This window comes from Beta vulgaris, chromosome 6 (genome assembly GCF_026745355.1).
Source record: "Beta vulgaris subsp. vulgaris cultivar EL10 chromosome 6, EL10.2, whole genome shotgun sequence".
NCBI lineage: Eukaryota > Viridiplantae > Streptophyta > Magnoliopsida > Caryophyllales > Amaranthaceae > Beta > Beta vulgaris.
The window spans coordinates 42155364-42174887 of NC_079207.1; the positions used below are offsets into that span (position 1 = coordinate 42155364).

The window sequence follows — 19524 nt, forward strand, 5'->3', positions numbered from 1 at the left end:
AAATGGAAGGGTTGCGATATAAGGGTTGCAGTTAGCCCAGAATCCGCAACACTTCGTATACGAAGGGCTGCGGTTTAAAGAAAAATGCAGCCCTTTTAGTGAAGGGTTGCAGTTAGCCCAAAAACTGCAGCCTTTTGTTTGGAAGGGTCGCGGTTAACCGCAACCCTTCACTTTACTAAAATCTAATTGCACGTACACTTATTCATTCCCTCTCACTCACAACACGAGTTTCCCTTGCTCCCTCGAACGAAGCCTAAAACCCCTCCCTCTCACTCACTTGCATAACCCTAACTAACACCGGAGCACAACGCTCACCATCATCGGAGCCATAACGTCGGAAAATCGTGCGCACGAGTATTATGTTTAAACGTGGGAGTAAGTTGTTAGTATTTGATGCTTTGTAGGGAAAACATGTGTGAGTCATAATTCTAAAAGACGTTGCATTCTTGAGATTGTTGGAGCAAGTTAAGTGTGAGTTGGCCGTGATAATAGGAGCCACTTCCTATTATTGAGGAGTGCCAACAAGCGGTTATCAACCGTGCTTAGTGAAAACAAGGAAGGTTGAATTTGTTCCATAATCCAAGCGAGGCATGTTGCTCATGCTTAATGCCCTCAACCCCACTTCTCTTGTCCTAAAACACTATCAAACATGTTCAAAAAAACCCTTGAAATCATGGAGTTTGGAGAACAATCTGAGCCCCCAGCCAACTGAAAAGCAACTTTGAAAATGTTCGAGGATGAGAGGAATGAAAGTGAGGCTAGAATGACCCTCATATAAGTGTAAGTGAGGCAACTATCACTTAAGTTGCAACACCGAATAGGAGATAGGAAAGGAGAGGATAAATCTGATCAAGTAAGTGATGAAACTTTCCTAGCTTTTAGAAGACCTTCCCAATATCAACACCAATCTAATGATATCAAAGTTGATATCTCAGATTATGATGGCAAGTTGGATGCAGATGATTTCATAAAGTAGATAAGAACGGTGGAGAGAGTATTTTTTATTACAAGCAAGTCCCGGAGAACAAAAGAGTGAAGTCGGTGGCACTCAAGTTGAGGAAGAGGGATGGTGTGTGTCCTAAAAGGGAGAGAGCTGGAAAAGAGAAGGTTCATACTTGGAAGAAGATGAAGAAGCTCCTTAAGCAAAAATTCTTGCCAACTTATTGTGCAAGAGAACTTTACTAGGCTTTATAACATTCATCAAGGTTCAAAGAGTGTAGAAGAGTATGCTCGAGAGTTCAAATATTTCTTGATGAAATGTGAATTGTAAGAGGATGAACCTCAAACTCTTGTTAAATTCTTGGGAGGATTAGACTCCAAGATAGCCAATATAGTGGAACTCCGTCACTACTTAACCCTTAAAGAACTTAGCATCTTGGCTCACAAGGTTGACAAGCAATGAAAGATCAAAGGCAAGTGGGAGGCCTCACTCCCCTTTGCTAAAACTACCCCTAACACTAAGCCAACCACATTCACCCCTAAACAAACTACCCCTTAGGTGCCAAGGGTTCGATCACTTTGCTTCTGAGTGTCCTAACAAGAAGGTGGTTAGCCTAATGGAGTTCAAAGACTTATAAGGAGTATGAAGAAGAAAGAGATGAGGAGAAAAAAGTACTTGGTCCTGATTAATGAGAGTGCTTAGTAGTTTGAAGAACCCTTAGTGGAATGGCTAACCAAGAGGACCAACTCCAAAGGGAAACAATCTTCCAAACTCGTTGTACCATAGGAGGAAAGGTATACTCTTTGATAATTAATGGTAGAAGTTGTACTAATGTAGCCTCTCAAACCCTCATAATTAAGCTCAACCTAAACACAACCTCTCATCCCACACCCTATGTGATCCAATGGTTGAATCAAGGCAAAGAAATACATGTGTCAACTCGTGTATTACTTAGCTTTAGCATTGGCAAAATGTATGAAGATGAGGTGTGATGTAATCCCAATGGACGCATCCATGTTACTTGGGAGGCATTGGATGTTTGATAGGAGAGTTATCCATGATGGATACAAGAATACATAAACTTTCATGAAAATAACAAGAAAATTATTCTTGCTCCCCTCGTACCAAAACTAAAAGAAAACCAAACCCTTCAATTCAAAAAGCCAATAGCCTTTGCCACATTGATGAAACCAGATTATCATAAGTATCCACCAATTAAGGAACTCATCCTTAGTGGCATTGATCCCCCTCGACCTCCACAAAACAACCAACACCCTTTACTCACCCCTTTTCTAGACAAATATGTTCACGCTTTTTCACAAAAAATCACACATGGTTTTCCCCCCTAAGCGTGACATACAACACAAAATAGACCTCATACCTGGAGTTAGCCTACCCAACAAACATACTAATATAGAACCAATCCTAAAGAAACTGAAGAAATAAGGAGGCAAGTTGAGGAGTTGAAGTCAAAAAGGGTTTTTTAGGGAGTCATTGAGTCCATGTGTTGTGCTTACCCTCTTAGTTCCAAAGAAAAATGGTGAGTGGCGTATGTATGTTGATAGTAGCAAAATCACCATAGAATACCATTTTCTAGATTGTATGATCTTCTTGATGATCTTCATGATTCTAAAGTCTTCTCTAAGATTGATCCTAGGAGCGGCTATCACCAAATTAGCATCTATGAAGGTGATGAATGAAAAACCGCATTTAAGACAAAAGAAGGGTTGTATGAGTGGCTAATCATGCCATTTGGTTTGGCTAATGCACCAAGTAAATTCATAAGGCTCATGAACCAAACAATTCGACCATTCCTAGGGAGACTTGTTGTGGTTTATTTTGATGACATCCTTGCTATAAGCAAGGATGAGATGGAACATGCTTTACATTTGGAGCAAGTGTTCGAAGTTTTGGAGAAGGAAAAGCCCTATCGAAACTTAGAGAAATGTCACTTCTTCTCCAATCAAGTGATTTTTCTCGAATTCCTAGCACTAGTGGAAAAATAAGGAAAGGCTGCGCTAAAAAAGGCTCTTAGGGCTGCGCTTTTTGACAGTAGCCCTTTCAATAGCAACCCTTCACTTTTTAAGTAGGGATGCGCTTTTCAAACGCAACCCTTCATGCTTAAAGGGCTACGCTTTTTACCTAAAAACGCAGCCCTTCACTTGTAGAAGGGCTGCGTTTTTAGGTAAAAGCACAGCCCTTTTGACCCAAAAAAAAAAAATTTTTTTTTGCATTTTTTATGTCGAATAGACACAAAATCAATTCCAAACTGATAAAATTATAACAAAATCACAAAAATAGATATTCAGCGAGATGTCGAGTCACTCCATTTGATTAAACAGATATTATTATTAAAATTAACCTAGTTCATATTATAAACAGTAAATAGAAAACTCGAAACCAGATCTAAGAATAAACGTAAATTACAAAAAATGCAAAAAAAAATTGTGAATATAAACAGTATAAGTAAACAAATATATGAGTATATGAGTATAAGTAAACAAATAACTTACTGTTTATAAACAAACCAGATCTAAGAATAAACAATAAATTACAAAAAGAAAAATTAAGAAATGATATGAACCAAACCAGATCTAAGAAAAATTAAAAATTAAATTACAACAACAAAAATTAAATTACACTGATGTCGAAGAAATAGAAATCTCGATCTGAACGGATGTCGAAGAAATAGAAATCTCGATCTGAACATGACGAAGAAATAGAAATCTCAGTTTTTTCTTTTCTGATTTCCGCACTTTAATTTTGTCGATTCATTTGCGAAGGCGATCTGAACATGTCGAAGAACGGATGTCGATTTTTCTCAAATTTTCTCAGCAAGGAGTTTAGTCTTTTCACAGGCGATCTGAACGGATGTCGATTTTTCTCAAATTTTCTCAGCAAGATGTCGAGTCTTGATTTGTTCTGACGAGATTGAACCTTAGAGGCAGGAGATCTGAACGGAGGAGAGAGAGGCAGGAGAATCTGAACGGAGGAGAGAGAGGTAGGAGAATGAGAGAGAGGCAGGTGAATGTGAGGGAGGAGAGAGAGAATGAGAGAGACTGAGACAATTAAACCCTAGCGGCGCGCTTCTTTTAAGCCCAATGTTCTTCTTTTCAAAATAAAATAAAAAAAAGCCCATGAAGGGTTGCGCTTGTCCAAAAAAACGCAGCCCTTCATTTAAAAGGGTTGCGTTTGACTAAAAAACGCAACCCTTCTCTTTACAGTAAGGCTGCGTTTTTTTAGTCAAGCGCAGCCCTTTTTGTAAAGGGCTGCACTTTTCTATAAAAACGCAGCCCTACAAGAAAGAAGGGCTGCATTTTATTTAAAAGCGCAGCCCTACTGTATAGAAGGGTTGCGTAATGAAGAAAGCGCAGCCCTTCCAGCGCAGCCCTTCCTTTTTTTTCCCCTAGCGTAGTCTCAAGTGAAGGAATCAAGGTAGATGACAAGAAAGTGCAAGTTATAAGTGATTGGCCTACCGCCTACCGCCACCTTCATCCAACAAATTTGAAGCTTGCATGGCCTAGCTTTATTATATAGGCGTTTGTGAGAGACTTTAGTACTCTCATGGCACCCTTAATTGAACTCACAAAACTCAAACACTTCCTGTGGAACCCTTAAGCCTACCAAGCTTTCGAAGAGGTGAAAAGGAGATTAACCACAGCCCCCATCCTAACCTTACCTAGCTCTAAAGAGATGTTTGAAGTGGAGTGTGATGCATCTGGTGCGGTGTTATCTCAAAATGGTAGACATTCAGCCTACTTTAGTGAGAAACTCAATGAAGCTAAGCGTAAATACTCAACTTATGACAAATACTTTTATGCTTTGGTGCGTTCAATAGATCAATGACGTCGTTATCTCATAGCTAAGGAATTTCATCCTACATTATGACCATGAGGCTTTGAAATACTGCAAAGCCAAGAAAACTTGCAAGAAAGACATACCAAATGGGTGGAATTGCTACAAGCTTTTCACTTTGTCATCCAGCACAAATTCGATAAAATGAACAAGGGAGCAGATGATTTGTCAAGGAAGTATATGCTATTGAGTTCTTTAAGAGGACAAGTCCATGGCCTTGAGCTTTTGAAGGAGAACTATAAAGGTGATGCAGATTTCGGTGAGTTGTTCACTAAGTGCCCAAAGCCACTCACTAGGTGAATACCATCTTTTTGATGGTTTCCTATTAAAGAACAATAAACTATGTGTCCCTAAGCATGATGTGCGCGAATCACTTATCAAGGAATTCCATAAACGTGGCCTAACTAGTCATTTTAGCATCGAAAAGACTACGTCCATGGTGAGTGATTACTTTTATTGGCTGAGGTTTAGAAGAGATGTAGAGTATTGGTGCAACGTTGCAATGTGTGTCAAAGAGCCAAGGGTCATTCCTTGCCTCAAGTACTTCACATGCCTTTGCCTACACCTAAAGCTCCATGGGAGGATGTGAACCTTGATTTCATCACTGGTTTGCCACGCTCACAACACCACAAAGATGTTATAATGGTGGTTGTTGATCGTTTCTTAAAGATAGCTCACCTCATTGCAAGCAACACCACTCATGATATTGTCCAAACCGCTTGTTATACTTCAAAGAAGTGGTTAGGCTACATGGTGTTCCAAGATCCATGGTTAGTGATAAAGACTCCAAGTTCTTGAGTCACTTTTGGCTCACTTTGTGGAAGAAAATGGGAACCAAGCTGAAGTTTAGCACTTCAAGTCATCCACAAACCGAGGTTACTAATAGAACCTTAGGCACTTTGCTTAAAACTCTAGCCACCAAGGGTCCAAGGCAATGGGAGGAGATGCTTCCTCATGCTGAGTTTGCCTACAATCGAGTCCCTCACAAGGTAACTAGACTTTGTCCCTTCAAGATTGTTTATGGTGTGAATCCTTGTACTCCTCTCGATCTTGCATCACTTCCGATTCAAAACAAGTTTTAGTATGGAAGCTGATGAACGAACAAAAGAGATCAAGAAGCTACATGGTCTTGTTCACGCTAGAATTGTCAAAGCTAATGAAAAACTTAAGCTACGCTTGGACAAAAAGAAGAAGGATGTTCAATTTCAACCAGGAGATCTAGTATGGATTCATTTGAGGAAGGAACGTTTTCCTTCCAAGAGGCGTTCTAAGTTGAGTCTTAGGGCAGATGGTCTTTTCAAGGTGCATAAACAAATCAATCCTAATGCATATAAGATTGAGCATCCAAGAGATTTTATGGAGTTTCAACAACATTTAATGTCTCAGATCTTAGTCCATTTCATGAGGATCTTGGTGAGATTCCAAGTTTGAGGTTAAACTCTTCTCAACAAGGGGGGGGGGGGATGATGGAGATGCAGCGCCACAATTGAACACCAACAAGGCTCATTCCTTCATTGTTATGGTAGGTGAAGCCATTGTTCAGTTCAAGTCCATGTCCATGATTAAGTCAAGTGAGTTCAAGGTTATGATTAACTTCGTTCATACTGAAATTGCTCGCGTTCATTTGTTTCCCTTTTACTTAAGTTGTTAATTTCCTTTGATTAATCCGTGTATTAGTTTTTAATCCGTGTATTAGTTTGCTTTAAGTTGTAATTTCAATTCCCTAAAGTTGTACTACTAAGAGTCATTGAATTGTAATGGTTCTAAGCTAAGTACAAGAGTCCTAGTACTAGAAGGAGTGCGTTGTGCACATGAGTCTTAGTGCTAGTAGGAGTAGTATGTTTGAACGTGGGAATATGTTGTGAGTAGTTCCATCTTTGTAGGGGAAACATGTGTGAGTCATGCTTCAAAAAGCTGTTGCATTGTTGAGATTGTTGGAACAAGTTAAGCGTAAGTCAGGTGTGATAATAGGAACCACTTCCTGTTGTTGAGGCGTGCCAACAAGCCGTCATCAACCGTGCTTAGTGAAAACAAGGAAGGTGGAATTTGTTCCACAATCCAAGAAAGGCATGCTGCTCATGCTTGGTACCTTCAACACCACTTCTCTTGTCCTAAAACACTATTAAGACATGTATGTTCATTCATGATCTGCCATGTTCGACATTAGTGGACTTAGTTGCAATTTATTTCTATTCTTTTTCATTTATGAAAATCAGAAAATTAGGATATGAACTATGTATTTAAGCAATGTTGATCATTAAAAAAAATCATCAAAGTTTATGCCTAAAAAAAGACCGAGTTCATCTCAAATGGAATTATTCTTATTTCTTGGATTTGAAAACTTAGATTAATTTGCCTTTGCTTAATTAGTCCTAGCTACACTAATTTGTGATCTTAGGAACTTTAATTAACTAAGGTGTTGCATTTGTATCCTTAGAAGATTAAAGCTAGCTAATTTATCCTATATTCACTAATCGAAGTTCAATAGCTTCCTTTAATGTTTGTTGTGTTCGAATCATTTCCTTGTAAGCTTCGAGTTACTCCAAGTCTACAACAAAATCATACATCTCACCTCCCCCGCAGGCTTGCTGGTGGTGGGCGACTCCACCGGTCATTAGCGAGCTTGTCCTCTAGTTTCGTAGCGTCCCTACCCTAGCCAATTCGTCCCCTTTCCTTATTCCCCTGCCCTATCCTCAGTCCCGCGACTTCCCCTCCCTTATTCGTTGTGTCCCCTCCCCTTGCCAGTTCGTCTCTTTTCCCTTCCCTATTCTGTGCCCCGTCCCCATTCCTTGCGTCTGCCATTCCCTTCCCATATTGTGTGTTTGAGTCTCCCTTTCCCCTTCCCTCTGTTTAGTATTCGAGTGTCCTTTACCCCTCCCCCTTGTATAGTGTTTGAGTCCCCCCCCCTCGATGTCGCGTCTCCCCTTCCCCCTCCTTGTTTGTGGTAGTGACTCCCCATCCCCTTTCCTTGTCTGGGTCGTATTTCCCCTTCCCTCTCCCCTATTTGTGGTAGTGATTCCCATCCCCCTTTACAGTTTTGGTTGAGTTTCCCCTTCCCCCTCCCCTGTTTGAGTCATCATCTAAGTGCTAGTACGAATCAAGTACTCGATATTTTAGTTTGTTTTATGTTTTAGCCTTAGTTTAGTTTTTCAGATCCAATAACTCTTGCCTTTTTGTGTATGATTGTGTTTGGATGTTAGTTTGTGGTGATCGATGGATAATACAAGGTTCTTGGTTTCCTATGACGAAGGAAGATCTATGAAACCTGGTTAATAGAGTCAATGATCCTAGAATTGGCCATGAGGTTTATGTCGCTTTAGGAATTTGAGTGTTGAGTAAGATGGGAGGAGGTTCTTAATGTAGATTTTTTTAGTGTGTCGTTCTTCTAGTTTTGGGATTGCGAAGTTGGATCTTCAGGTCTCTTGATGACACCTTCTTTAGGTGTCATTACATTTAGAAAATACATCTTGTGGCATGTGGGAGGCCCTCCAATTTAATTTTGAGGAGTTTCGAGCTCCATACATGTTGAGTTTCAGTCTAATGAGACTAAACTCTAGATACCCTCGTAGTTACCAAAGGACGTGACTTCATTATTAATTGGATCAGTATAATCCACGAGGATGATTCTGTTCAAGGACCTTTAAATTTAGCGTTTAGTAGACATTGGAGTCTACTAGATATTATGTGGCAATCTCTTCTTGAAGATCGTCAGGATTTTGTATCTTAACAAGTTCCATCTCATATCAGACATTTTTCATCAAGACATATAACCCAACCCACCCACCATCGCTCAAGGAAAGCTTCATTAGAACTGAAAGTAGTTAGTTTTTTCTCCATAAAGTATGTACGAGCAAATAAAGCTCATGTTAGTTTTTGTTTGTTTTTGTTTGATTGTATAAGCATTAGGTTGTAGTGCAGTTTTTTATTAATGCAAATTTTCCCAATGTCCAAAAAAAATTGTCTACCAAGTGCGATACATTCAGTAGGTATTAATATACACAGAAAAAAATTATTCAATTTCAAAAAAAAAAATACCTCAAAACCAAATTATAAAAAGACATTAGTTATGTCATTAAGACTTCCTCATCAGAAGGAAGATGTCAGAACACCATTATTGATGATTTTAAACAAAAATCATCTCACCCTCTTTTTAACTTTCTCTCTCTAAAAAATAACATTCCACAATCTTTTCACCTATCCTCTCCACCATGAATAACAAGAAGATCATCTCAACTACTTTTTCCTTTCTCTTTTACTTTTTGACTCACCCAACTACTTTTCTCTCTAACATTTTACTTTTTATTTTTTTGAAGTGTAAAAATGGAAGATATATCAAATAAAATAAGCAAAATTAGAAAAAATCGATAAATAGCTAATTAAAAAGTCTATATAAAATATGGCAAAATGAATCTATTTATAAAGCTCAAAAAAACAAAGTCATTGTTGTTTATATTTTTTTTTCACTTTGTATTTTTTTAAGTAAAATCGTTGAAAATTTTACAACAAGTACTATATTCTAAAACTCAGTCACGAAGTGACACTTGGCATCACTCAACCTACAATCTTATTCATCATTTCACTCACCCATACAAAATTTTCATCTCAATTAACCCATAATCTTATTCTCATTCATTGCTAAGGAATTTTTTTTTTAATATTACATACTTCATCTTATATCTTGATCATTGATAAGGGTGCTCTCATCCAACTCTAAAAAATGATGATGAAAGCTCATCTCCATAGCAGGAATGCAATACTGAAAACCATACTGAAAATGCGCACATTAACTCTATTCAAATGGCGCAGTATAACTGTACAAGAGCAGCGTATTCACATATCATTCAAACAAGAAAGATTTCGAAAGCTTAACTCAGAATCAATTCAAACACATAAGAGAAGCAGCACTTAAAAAATGAAATTATACATGTTAAATAACATGTCCAAGGATGACCACATGACTTATTGAAGATGCCCCACTACTTCTGAGGCAAAAGTTAACTAGATTTAATTTAGCCAAACTAAGTAAACAACTCTTCTAAATTTACTGTTAGAATCTAACCATTGTGAGGAAGGTAGCAGGACCCTCCACCGCAACTGACATTACTAGAATACCCCTACAATCTCATTGCTATATATTCAACTGAAATAAAACTAGATAGTTGCTGGCCGAAACTCATAGGTTCATTTTCAAAAGCTTCATAAGTGAACAGCATGGATCCCTTGCAGGAAAGAAACTGAACATACACAAGTCCACACAAAGAAGCTACATCTTTATGAGCAAGCATCAAATTTCCTTGCTGGCTTGCACGTAAAAAGGAACAGACAGAGCAGAAGTTTCTCACTTCCTTCGAAACTAGAACAAAATGATTATTGGAATATGTTTAGCTCACAACACACTAATTATATCACTTGAGCATACAAAGAGAAAGAGAGGAGAAAAATCTGCAAGATGTGGAATGAAGATGTCCTGCAACTGCATATACTAGAAGCCTTATCGATTTATACTACTTAGAACTTAGAAGTTATAGAGTAAGGATGAATATATCAAGTATCAACCTCCCCATACCTTGCTCATGGTGAAATAAACCCTAGAAAAACTGTGGTAGTAATTGTTGAATAGAACAAGGCTACAAGCAGAAAAAACTTAGTGTACAAAGGTATGATACTCAGGACATGGAATTTTAATAAACTTCAAGCAGGAAGCAATGCGGTAGAAAAGCATAATGCTCCAAGACACCACAGCTACTACCGCATGAGATTTAAGACTAGAGACATGGCATCTCAGTTAAAAGAAAGCACAAGTATGATGGAAAAGCAAACAACAGAAAAACAATACCTAGCTCCTCATAAATTTCATGCTTGTCAAAAGTAACGACCACAGATAAGTAATATATTCCACATGTTTCCCAATATTTTTTCAATATCACAATCAGCATCCAACTCCAGTTGACATATCATACAGGTATCAGACACGGGAGCAGCAAGGTAATTGAAGAGTCGAAACAACAATATAGAAGAATGCCAGAAAGGATCTATTAAAGAAAGGGAAATGAGGGACACTCAAGAGACATGACTTGCACAAGCACCGCTTATCAATTACCAACTTCTCCTCTCATGGCTGCCCAACCGAGACGGGAGAACGAATGGCTCAGGAATCACCCAATAACACATGATCTGATAATCTCAGTTTATTTGTTAGACTTTAAATACGAAATGCCGATGATGAATTGCACAAGCACCACTTATCAGTCATCACAACCGTTACCAGCAAGCAAAATCATCACTCATATCTAACACATGATCTCAGGTTCTTTGCTAAGATCATAAATGTGAAGGAAACATCAACAAATTTTCTTTTCTTTTGGCAAGATTGACAGTCGCCTAGTCGGCCAACCCCTTTTCCAAAGGGCACTATAAATTACACATTTACTACTTCTTGCCCACACAAAAGATGCTCATCTCCAACGTGTTTTGCCTATATCACTGGGCCTAAGTTGAAAGAAGCCATCAAAATTGCATCTCACCTCACTTCGGAACACATCAACCACAAAACCTCTCACGTACTTGCAGTTAAGAAAATGTGGTAGGGGGTGGATCAAATTAATAGGACTGCTCAGATTAGTTTCCTGTATCATTTTTCTCATAGTAGAGTATACAATCTAGACAAACTTCTAGTTGCCACTGTAAGCATCTTATACTAGACCTCTAACACGTCCGCAAGAGGTTCAATACTCATTTGCCTTCACCACATAACACATTCTTACTCCTTTTACTTGAGCCAATCAGCCAATAAAGGTAAATCAGTAATGGAGTTGCTTGCTTGCTACCAAACCATAGGCCAAGTAGAACTTTTTTTTCACGATAAAATAACAAAAAGAAAATCAACTGTAGACTAGAGAAAATAAATGTCTCAATAGTTGTACATATCTCCGTTTCTTCACATAAGTTTCTGTTTCACCTACAAACATATTCTCCAGATCTTTTTCCTTCTCAATATATAGGTCAAATTTGATTTCAGTTCATTTGAAATAAACTGAGTTGAAATCCCATAATTAACCTCACTATTTACATAACTTCATCTCCACCATACTATAATCAAGTTGAATATATGGCAAAGTTTAATCTTAAACTTGCTAAATCTAAAAAGTGGCTTATTATTTTTGAGACGGCCTATATTAGAAATGCAATTTATAATTTAGATGCAACTTTAACCTCTCACCCAATAATTAGCAAACGATACACAAGAGCATTTGCAAAGGTAAAATCATCTGAAACTCATATACTTGTCGAGCATTCCCCATTTTAGTAAAATATATATGTGGATAAGCTAATTCAACTAGATCCTTTCCTTTGAAAAAGAAAATCACAACATTATAAATGAATTTGAATTAAAGTTAGTATTATACGCCGAAAAAGTAAGCAATCCTGGAACTGTCTATTAATCCGATAAACAGTGAATCAAACCAACATAAAATAAAAAATATAACGAGTATAGTGGATAACATACATAAAGTCGGAGGATGAGGGAAAATCCAGTTATCTGAGAAGAAGAAAAAGGAGGAGAAGACGAGACGGGTAAATTAATCAGTTCGGGTCTTGAACCTCTCAAGTCGTTGATTCAACAGCTCGATCTTGACAACCAAGGCAGTAACAGAGTACAAGATCCAGTAAAAGAGGAGAGCAGCAGCAATTAGAAGAGCATTACGTTGGCTTTTCATGATTGATTTCTGATGACGAAGATACTCGGAAGGAGTGCAAGAATCGGCTTCACAAGAGGGGCGAGTCTCGTATTTCCAGTAGATATCCAAGAGTAGGAACAAACAAAAAGGTACGATTGAGAGAAATGGTTTAAGGAGATTGCGAGTGACGGCGATCAAACCCTTGCGAAGACCGTCCAGGCCAGGAAGGGTTAGAAGGATCACCATGATTGCTTCTGCAGCTGCAGCGTAACCGAGTACTACCCATTCTAACGCCATTGATGATGATTGGAGAGCAACAAACCCTAGATCTGGATTGTGCGAGGGCCGAGGAGAGAGAAAAGGGAAATCTCAACTACAATGGTGGAGGCCACATATGAAGTTACTTGGTATTAATAGAAACTTATATTCGGCCGATAACTGCCACGTATTTTTATTCGTTTTCCCACGCGGCATCTTTGTTTTCTTTGAGGGGATTGTTTTGAATCTATACATATATATTAAAAGGCGTGCGTAAAAACGTCGATGCGCCACGTGACACTCCTCCTGCCACTAGAATTTTGCCATGTGTCTGTTAACGAACAAAGTCAAGTGGTCATTATTTAAAAAATAAATATGCTGAAGCCTGGGCTCGAACTTCTGACCTTACGTAAGGGTTTTCAAAGAATCACCATCTCATCTAACATCTCTTAATGATCCATGTTTCCACAAAATTAAAAATATGTGTTGTAATTAGTTAATGTTATTAAACATATCCCTTGCATCCTTAAAAATAAATAAATTTGCATGTTCATTAAAATTAATTATGTATGCATGATACCATTTGAAGAGCAGTGTTGACCACTACAGTACTACCCCTAGGGAGTTTTAGTTCATGTAATCTATGTACAATAAAAAAAATTAGAAATTGCATAGTATAGGTTTGATCCTGAGACCTCAAGTACATACACTACAGTCTTAACCATTAGGCTAAGTTGTATTTATTATTATTATCATAAAGTATTATATTAATAAATGAAATTTTTTCTTACTCGGGGCGTAGCCCGGGCCTAATAACTAGTTTTTTCCTTGAATAATGCAAAAGTCGATTTTAATTCTCAAAATATGTCAAAAAAAAAATTCTCTGCGTATCGTCCACGTAAGACGGCATGCGAAAAAATATTTTTTTTTGTTTTCTGCCAAGAAAACCGATACTGTGAGTAGCGGTTTTCCTAGGCAAAATGTTGCAAGCATATATCAGACTTGATTAATGAACCGCTACTTCAAGTAGCGGTTTACACGACAACAACAACAACAATAACAACAACAATTTTTTTTTTTTTAAACCGCTACTTCAAGTAGCGGTTTTACATAAGCTGGAAAAAAAAATTCTCGGCACTTGTAAACCGCTACTTCAAGTAGCGGTTTTACTTAAGTTGAAAAAAAAAAAAAACTCGCGTGTCGTCCTACGTGGACGGTACGTAGGGATTTTTTTTTTGGCATATTTTGGGGATTAAGGCCCACTTTTGCATTATCCAAGGAAAAAATTCGGATTATTTTGTTTCGACTTTGGAGACTAAGCAAACTTTTTTATTTTGGGTGGATTATAAATATCTACCCTCTTTCTTTTAATAGAAAAATCAAAATAATATTGGATCCACAAGGGAGTTCACCTAAAGCATTCTCGTGAATGATTACTTTCGTCTTTATGCATATTTTTGTGGTTAACACAGTGTGTATGCGAATTTCACTACCTAACTGAATGGTTTTAATTGAAAAAGGTTTGGTCTCGCCAATAGGTTTTTAAAGAAAAACACATAAACCTAATTGAATATTGTAAAGTCATAAAACCAAATTAGATAGTAATGGCCTTCGTGATGAGCAATCGTGGAACTTGTAACAAAACCAATGGAAGTCAAGGGATTATATCAGCAGAGTTATTACTAAAGATTCAAGAAGGAATTTCCCAACCACGAAAACTGGTACGGTCTTAATGAAATTGTCTCTTAACTAGTTTATAGGTTTCAGAAAAATGAAGAAAATAATTATCCACTATCATACCTCCAAGAGTTAAATGTCGTAACTGCTCAAGATGTTCTTTGACGGGTTAATGAGAGATGCTAAGTATGTTTAAGAACAATATCAATGTGAAGGCGTATGAAAGCGTGCCAATAATGGGATGGAACATGGTCTATTTATAGGATAAATAAGATAGGATATGGCACTGCATTGCACGCAATTATTATGTGCAACATACATCAGCATTGCGCAGTGCACAACAGTGACACGGTTATGCGCGAACGGATCCTACTGCACGGATCTGAAATACGCGCCATAGACATTTTGTGCATCCAAAAATATGGCTGGGTTTTACTATGTACCCAATCTTTGAATGATTCTTTTTATCTTCATTATACATTATCATTTAAAATCAGGAAATCAATTATCGGAAAGTATAAAATACTTTATCTTAAAACATATTTATCAAAAATAATAATATATACTGTAACACCTCGTCCTTCTACTACTAAGATACTAAACAATATCTAATCAAGATGTACTAAAAAGACGTAAGCGGAAATAACGCCGGGACGGTTATGCTACTCTAAAACAGTAACTAAAGATAATTCCTCAAACCAAAGTTTCATAGCTTAAAAAGGAAATTAATATCCGAGATCACATCATAGTTCTAAAATAAACAAATGTCCCAATTATATCATATTATCAATCCAAAAACTATGAGACATGCAAGTCTCTCGAGCGATAGAACTTAAATAAAACTAAATATCCTTGAAAGCTATCCAAAAGTAAGTCTCTCTATGGTCTACATAGAATTCATCTACCAAAAACAGTACTAGGAGCTTCTTCTCACTACAAACTCTCACTCTGCTAGCCCAAGCAGTCACAAGTCTAGCAGTCATTTCCATCTGCAAGGATGTATTAAATAATTCCACAGTCAGTGGGGAGTAACTAGCAATTCTCCCAGAACAATAGCGATCAAAGCACGATTCAGAATTAAATTATTAAGAAAGGAAAATCATGCAGTCATTACAACAATAGCATGCACCTAACCATAAAGCTCATAGGTAACACATGTGATCATCAACAATACGTAAACATGATATAGTAAGTGAAACAATTCTAATATATAAATAATAATAAATCAAGAATTCACAAGTTATTGAGTCAGAAACCGAACGCCAATGATTCGCAAATCACTTCCTAAGGTTTGTCAGATCGCAATCTCCATGTCAGTCTATGGGCTTACGTTCCCCACTATCTGTGTCTAAGAATGGCCAAACTCCCGATACATGGTAGAACACGCAGAACTCCCTGACCTCTCGGACGACAACAATTAACCCAGGTGTACCCCTAGTTCGCAAACCAGGTGTTTGGCATGTTCTTCACCGGGGACTACATCTATCCCACCGGATGTTCTTATCACAAAATGCAATCATGCATATAATCCAAGTATCATTCATCTAAAATATTCATCAAAAAGGGGATGCCACCCGGCCTTATACCCACAGTTCATCAAAACAGTTCTTCATAACTCCTCAAAATAAATCACTTACAAATTTTCAACAGAAGTCTCCCACAATAAACACTTGAACACCACTATACATCATCAATGATATTATACTAGTATTTACAGCAACCACAATTCAATCAAAAATACACCACCAATTAACGCTAAATCATATTCGTTGAAAGAGTAGTATTAATTAATCATTTTCTTTCATAAATCAAACATATACATATGGTTACCCAATGATACATACTGCATACTACTGAAATCAGCAACCCAGAATATAATAAATTATGAATTATTTCTGATTTAAAAGCCCTTAAATAATTTAAAAGTGTATCCTCAATTTCACAATAAAAACACAATAGTAATTATTATACTAATAAGTTTGAGCACTAAAAACACACAAAACTTATCATACGACTCTAATGACTCTACAGACATGGTTCAATTTTTATTTATAAATTTCGGACTCCAAAAGTATTTTTAACAGTTAATATACAAATTACTCAAATAAGTCAAAATAATAATTAAAAATATAAACAGACGCCCAAAAATTACCAAAAATTTACATAACATGCGAAAACTCACGGAAATACACAATATTCAAAGAAATTAATTTTTGAGCCCCTAGAAATAATTTTCATGAATTTTATACTGACAAAAACGAAATTACAAAAACAGATATATCAATTAAATAAAACAGTAGGCAAAAAATTATTCTAAGGCATGGAATATATACTACGCATGTAACATGATCTAAGAAAAATAATTTCATCAAATTTAACATTCGTTCAATGATTATTATGCAATTTAGCCAAAAACGCACAAAACACCAATTAAATTAAATAAATACCAAAAACAATGCGAAAATTATTTTTTCTCTATACAGTATTCACATAGCATGGAACAAGTATATTCATGTCAAATTTCGTCCATAATTTCATTCAAAAATATTTAAATAATTCTTGGCGTAGTAATCTAATACCGAATAACACTCTAATCACTATGGTTTTAAGATAACTACTAGTTACCTGGATCGTCGGAGGCGAGCTGAATATTTCTGGAAAATCCCAATATAGGTGTGTGATCCTCTCCTTCTTCGAATTCCCAAGCACCAAGTATAAGAAAAAGGTAACAAGAACAATTCACGAACAATTAACAAGGAGTAGAAATGAAAAATTTTGAGAGAATGAAGAAGATGATGATGGTCGAATTACGTGGAGTATGACAGCAAGGAGTTCTGATTGTCAGAATTTGAAGTGATAAAGAGTGGTTTAAATAGGTTTAATTAGGAAGAATCATTAGGGGGTTATGGGAGTTACAAAGCAACAAAGAGTCACAAGGAAAAATAAAAAGAAAAGAAAAAAGAGAGGCTCTCCTTTTCCTTCACTTGGCCGGCTGTCAAGCCCAACACACCCACAAAAATTTTCGGCCCAAATCAACAAGAGTCCTTGCTTCAAAAGCCTGCTACGCGATAAAACGATTAATTCCTAAATCGCGCCTAAACTTTGAAAATACTTAATAATGAAAATAATTTTAATAAATTATATTATAAATATAAATGAAATAAACACATTAACACGCCATAAAAATAAAATAATAATTCGGCTCCCAAAATTATAAAATAAAAATAATTCATTTAGAGAAAATAATAGTTTTAGGGGAAACTTTTGCGAAAAACTAGGAGCAAAAAAAATGAAGTCCAGACTTGGGATAGGAATCGCAGATCACGGTCAGAGACAGTGTCAAGCCCATGAAGACGAATGACTCACTAGCATAAGCTTCAGCTAACTCTTCCATAGACCAAGTGTTCTTCATCGCAATAAATCGAGCCACTTTGGTCAACCGATCCACAATCACCCACACAACATTCAATCCACCAGCAGCTCTAGGCAAACCCATCACGAAATCCATCGAGATCGAGTCGAACTTTCAAGCAGGAATAGGCAAAGGTTACAACAAACCACCAGGCCTCTGATGCTCGATTTTCACCTTCTGACAGATCAAACACCTAGCCACGAACTCGGCAATCTCTCTCTTCATAACAGGCCACCAAAAATTAGCCTTCAGATCCTTATAAAGCTTGTCACCCCCAGGATGAACGGAATAAGGAGTACTATGAGCTTCCTCGAAAATCTTTCTCTTAAGCTCATCATCATTGGGCACACACCAACGCCCCATAAACCTTAAGCTATCATCAGCACAGATCTCAAAATTCTCTGCACGACCTTGCATCTTTGCTTCACGGATCTTCTCTAGCTTCAGATCACCTTTTTGCTTGCTTCTTAACTCTTGGAACAACTTAGGCTCAGCACTCATGGAACCCAACAAAGCAGACACATAACCGTGAGGAACAACCTCAATATCAAGCTTGCGAAACTCTTCACACAATTCACGAGGCACCACCATAGCAGCGTTTAATGAATGCTTACTCTTGCGACTCAGAGCATCCGCTACTTTATTCGCTTTACCCTCTTGGTAATCCAGGGTCAGATCATAATCCTTGACCAATTCAAGCCACCTTCTCTGCTTCATGTTAAGATCACGCTGAGTGAAGATGTACTTCAGGCTCTTGTGGTCAGTATACACCTTACACGGAACACCATACAGATAGTGTCGCCATATCTTTAGTGCAAACACCACAACCGCTAATTCCAGATCATGGGTCGGGTAATTCCTCTCATGCACCTTCAACTGCCTCGAACCATAGGCTATTACTTTCCCTTGCTGCATCAAAACACAACCCAGACCATTCTTCGATGCATCACTGAACACTTCATACCCAACGCCTCGGATGGCAGGGTAAGAACAGGAGCAGAGGTCAAACTCTTTTTCAGCTTTAGAAATACCCCTTCACAATCCTCAGACCAGATGAACTTGTAGTCCTTGCGCATCAAGCAAGTCAGAGGTTGAGCTATCTTGGAGAAATTTTGAACGAACCTCCTATAATAACCAGCCAGACCCAGAAAACTCCGAATCTCGGTCACATTCTTAGGACTCTCCCACTTGACAACATCCTTGATTTTAGCGGGATCCACCTTGACTCCTTCCTTGCTGATTAGATGCCCTAGAAAAACAACTTCCTTCAGCCAGAACTCGCACTTAGACAGCTTTGCGAACCACTTTTGCTTGCGCAGAACATCCAACACCAGTCTCAAATGCTTCTCATGTTCCTTCTCATCCTTAGAGTAAACGAGAATATCATCGATAAACACAACCACACAAGTATCCAAGTACTCGTGGAAAGAGCGATTCATTTGATCCATGAAAATCGCAGGAGCATTAGTGAGACCAAAAGGCATCACTTCAAATTCATAGTGCCCATACCTGGTGCGAAAAGCAGTCTTCGGAATATCCTCCTTCTTCACGGGAATTTGATGATATCCGATCTCAAATTAATCTTGGAAACTACCCCAGCACCTTTTAACTGATCAAACAGATCTTCAATGTGAGGCAATGGATATTTATTCTTGATCGTTACCTTATTCAGCTCATGGTAATCGATGCACAGACTTACTCCC

The 19524-nt window shown here is 37.6% G+C and overlaps 1 protein-coding gene across 1 annotated transcript; it reads right to left on the reverse strand.

Annotated features, from left to right (window-relative positions):
- Positions 1-12211: 12211 nt before the first annotated feature.
- LOC104896829 (hypothetical protein) lies at positions 12212-12871 on the reverse strand. The gene has a single exon (XM_010683623.3). It carries the CDS (start codon positions 12769-12771, stop codon positions 12376-12378), a length of 396 nt encoding a protein of 131 aa, XP_010681925.1. The 5' UTR covers positions 12772-12871; the 3' UTR covers positions 12212-12375.
- Positions 12872-19524: the final 6653 nt, after the last annotated feature.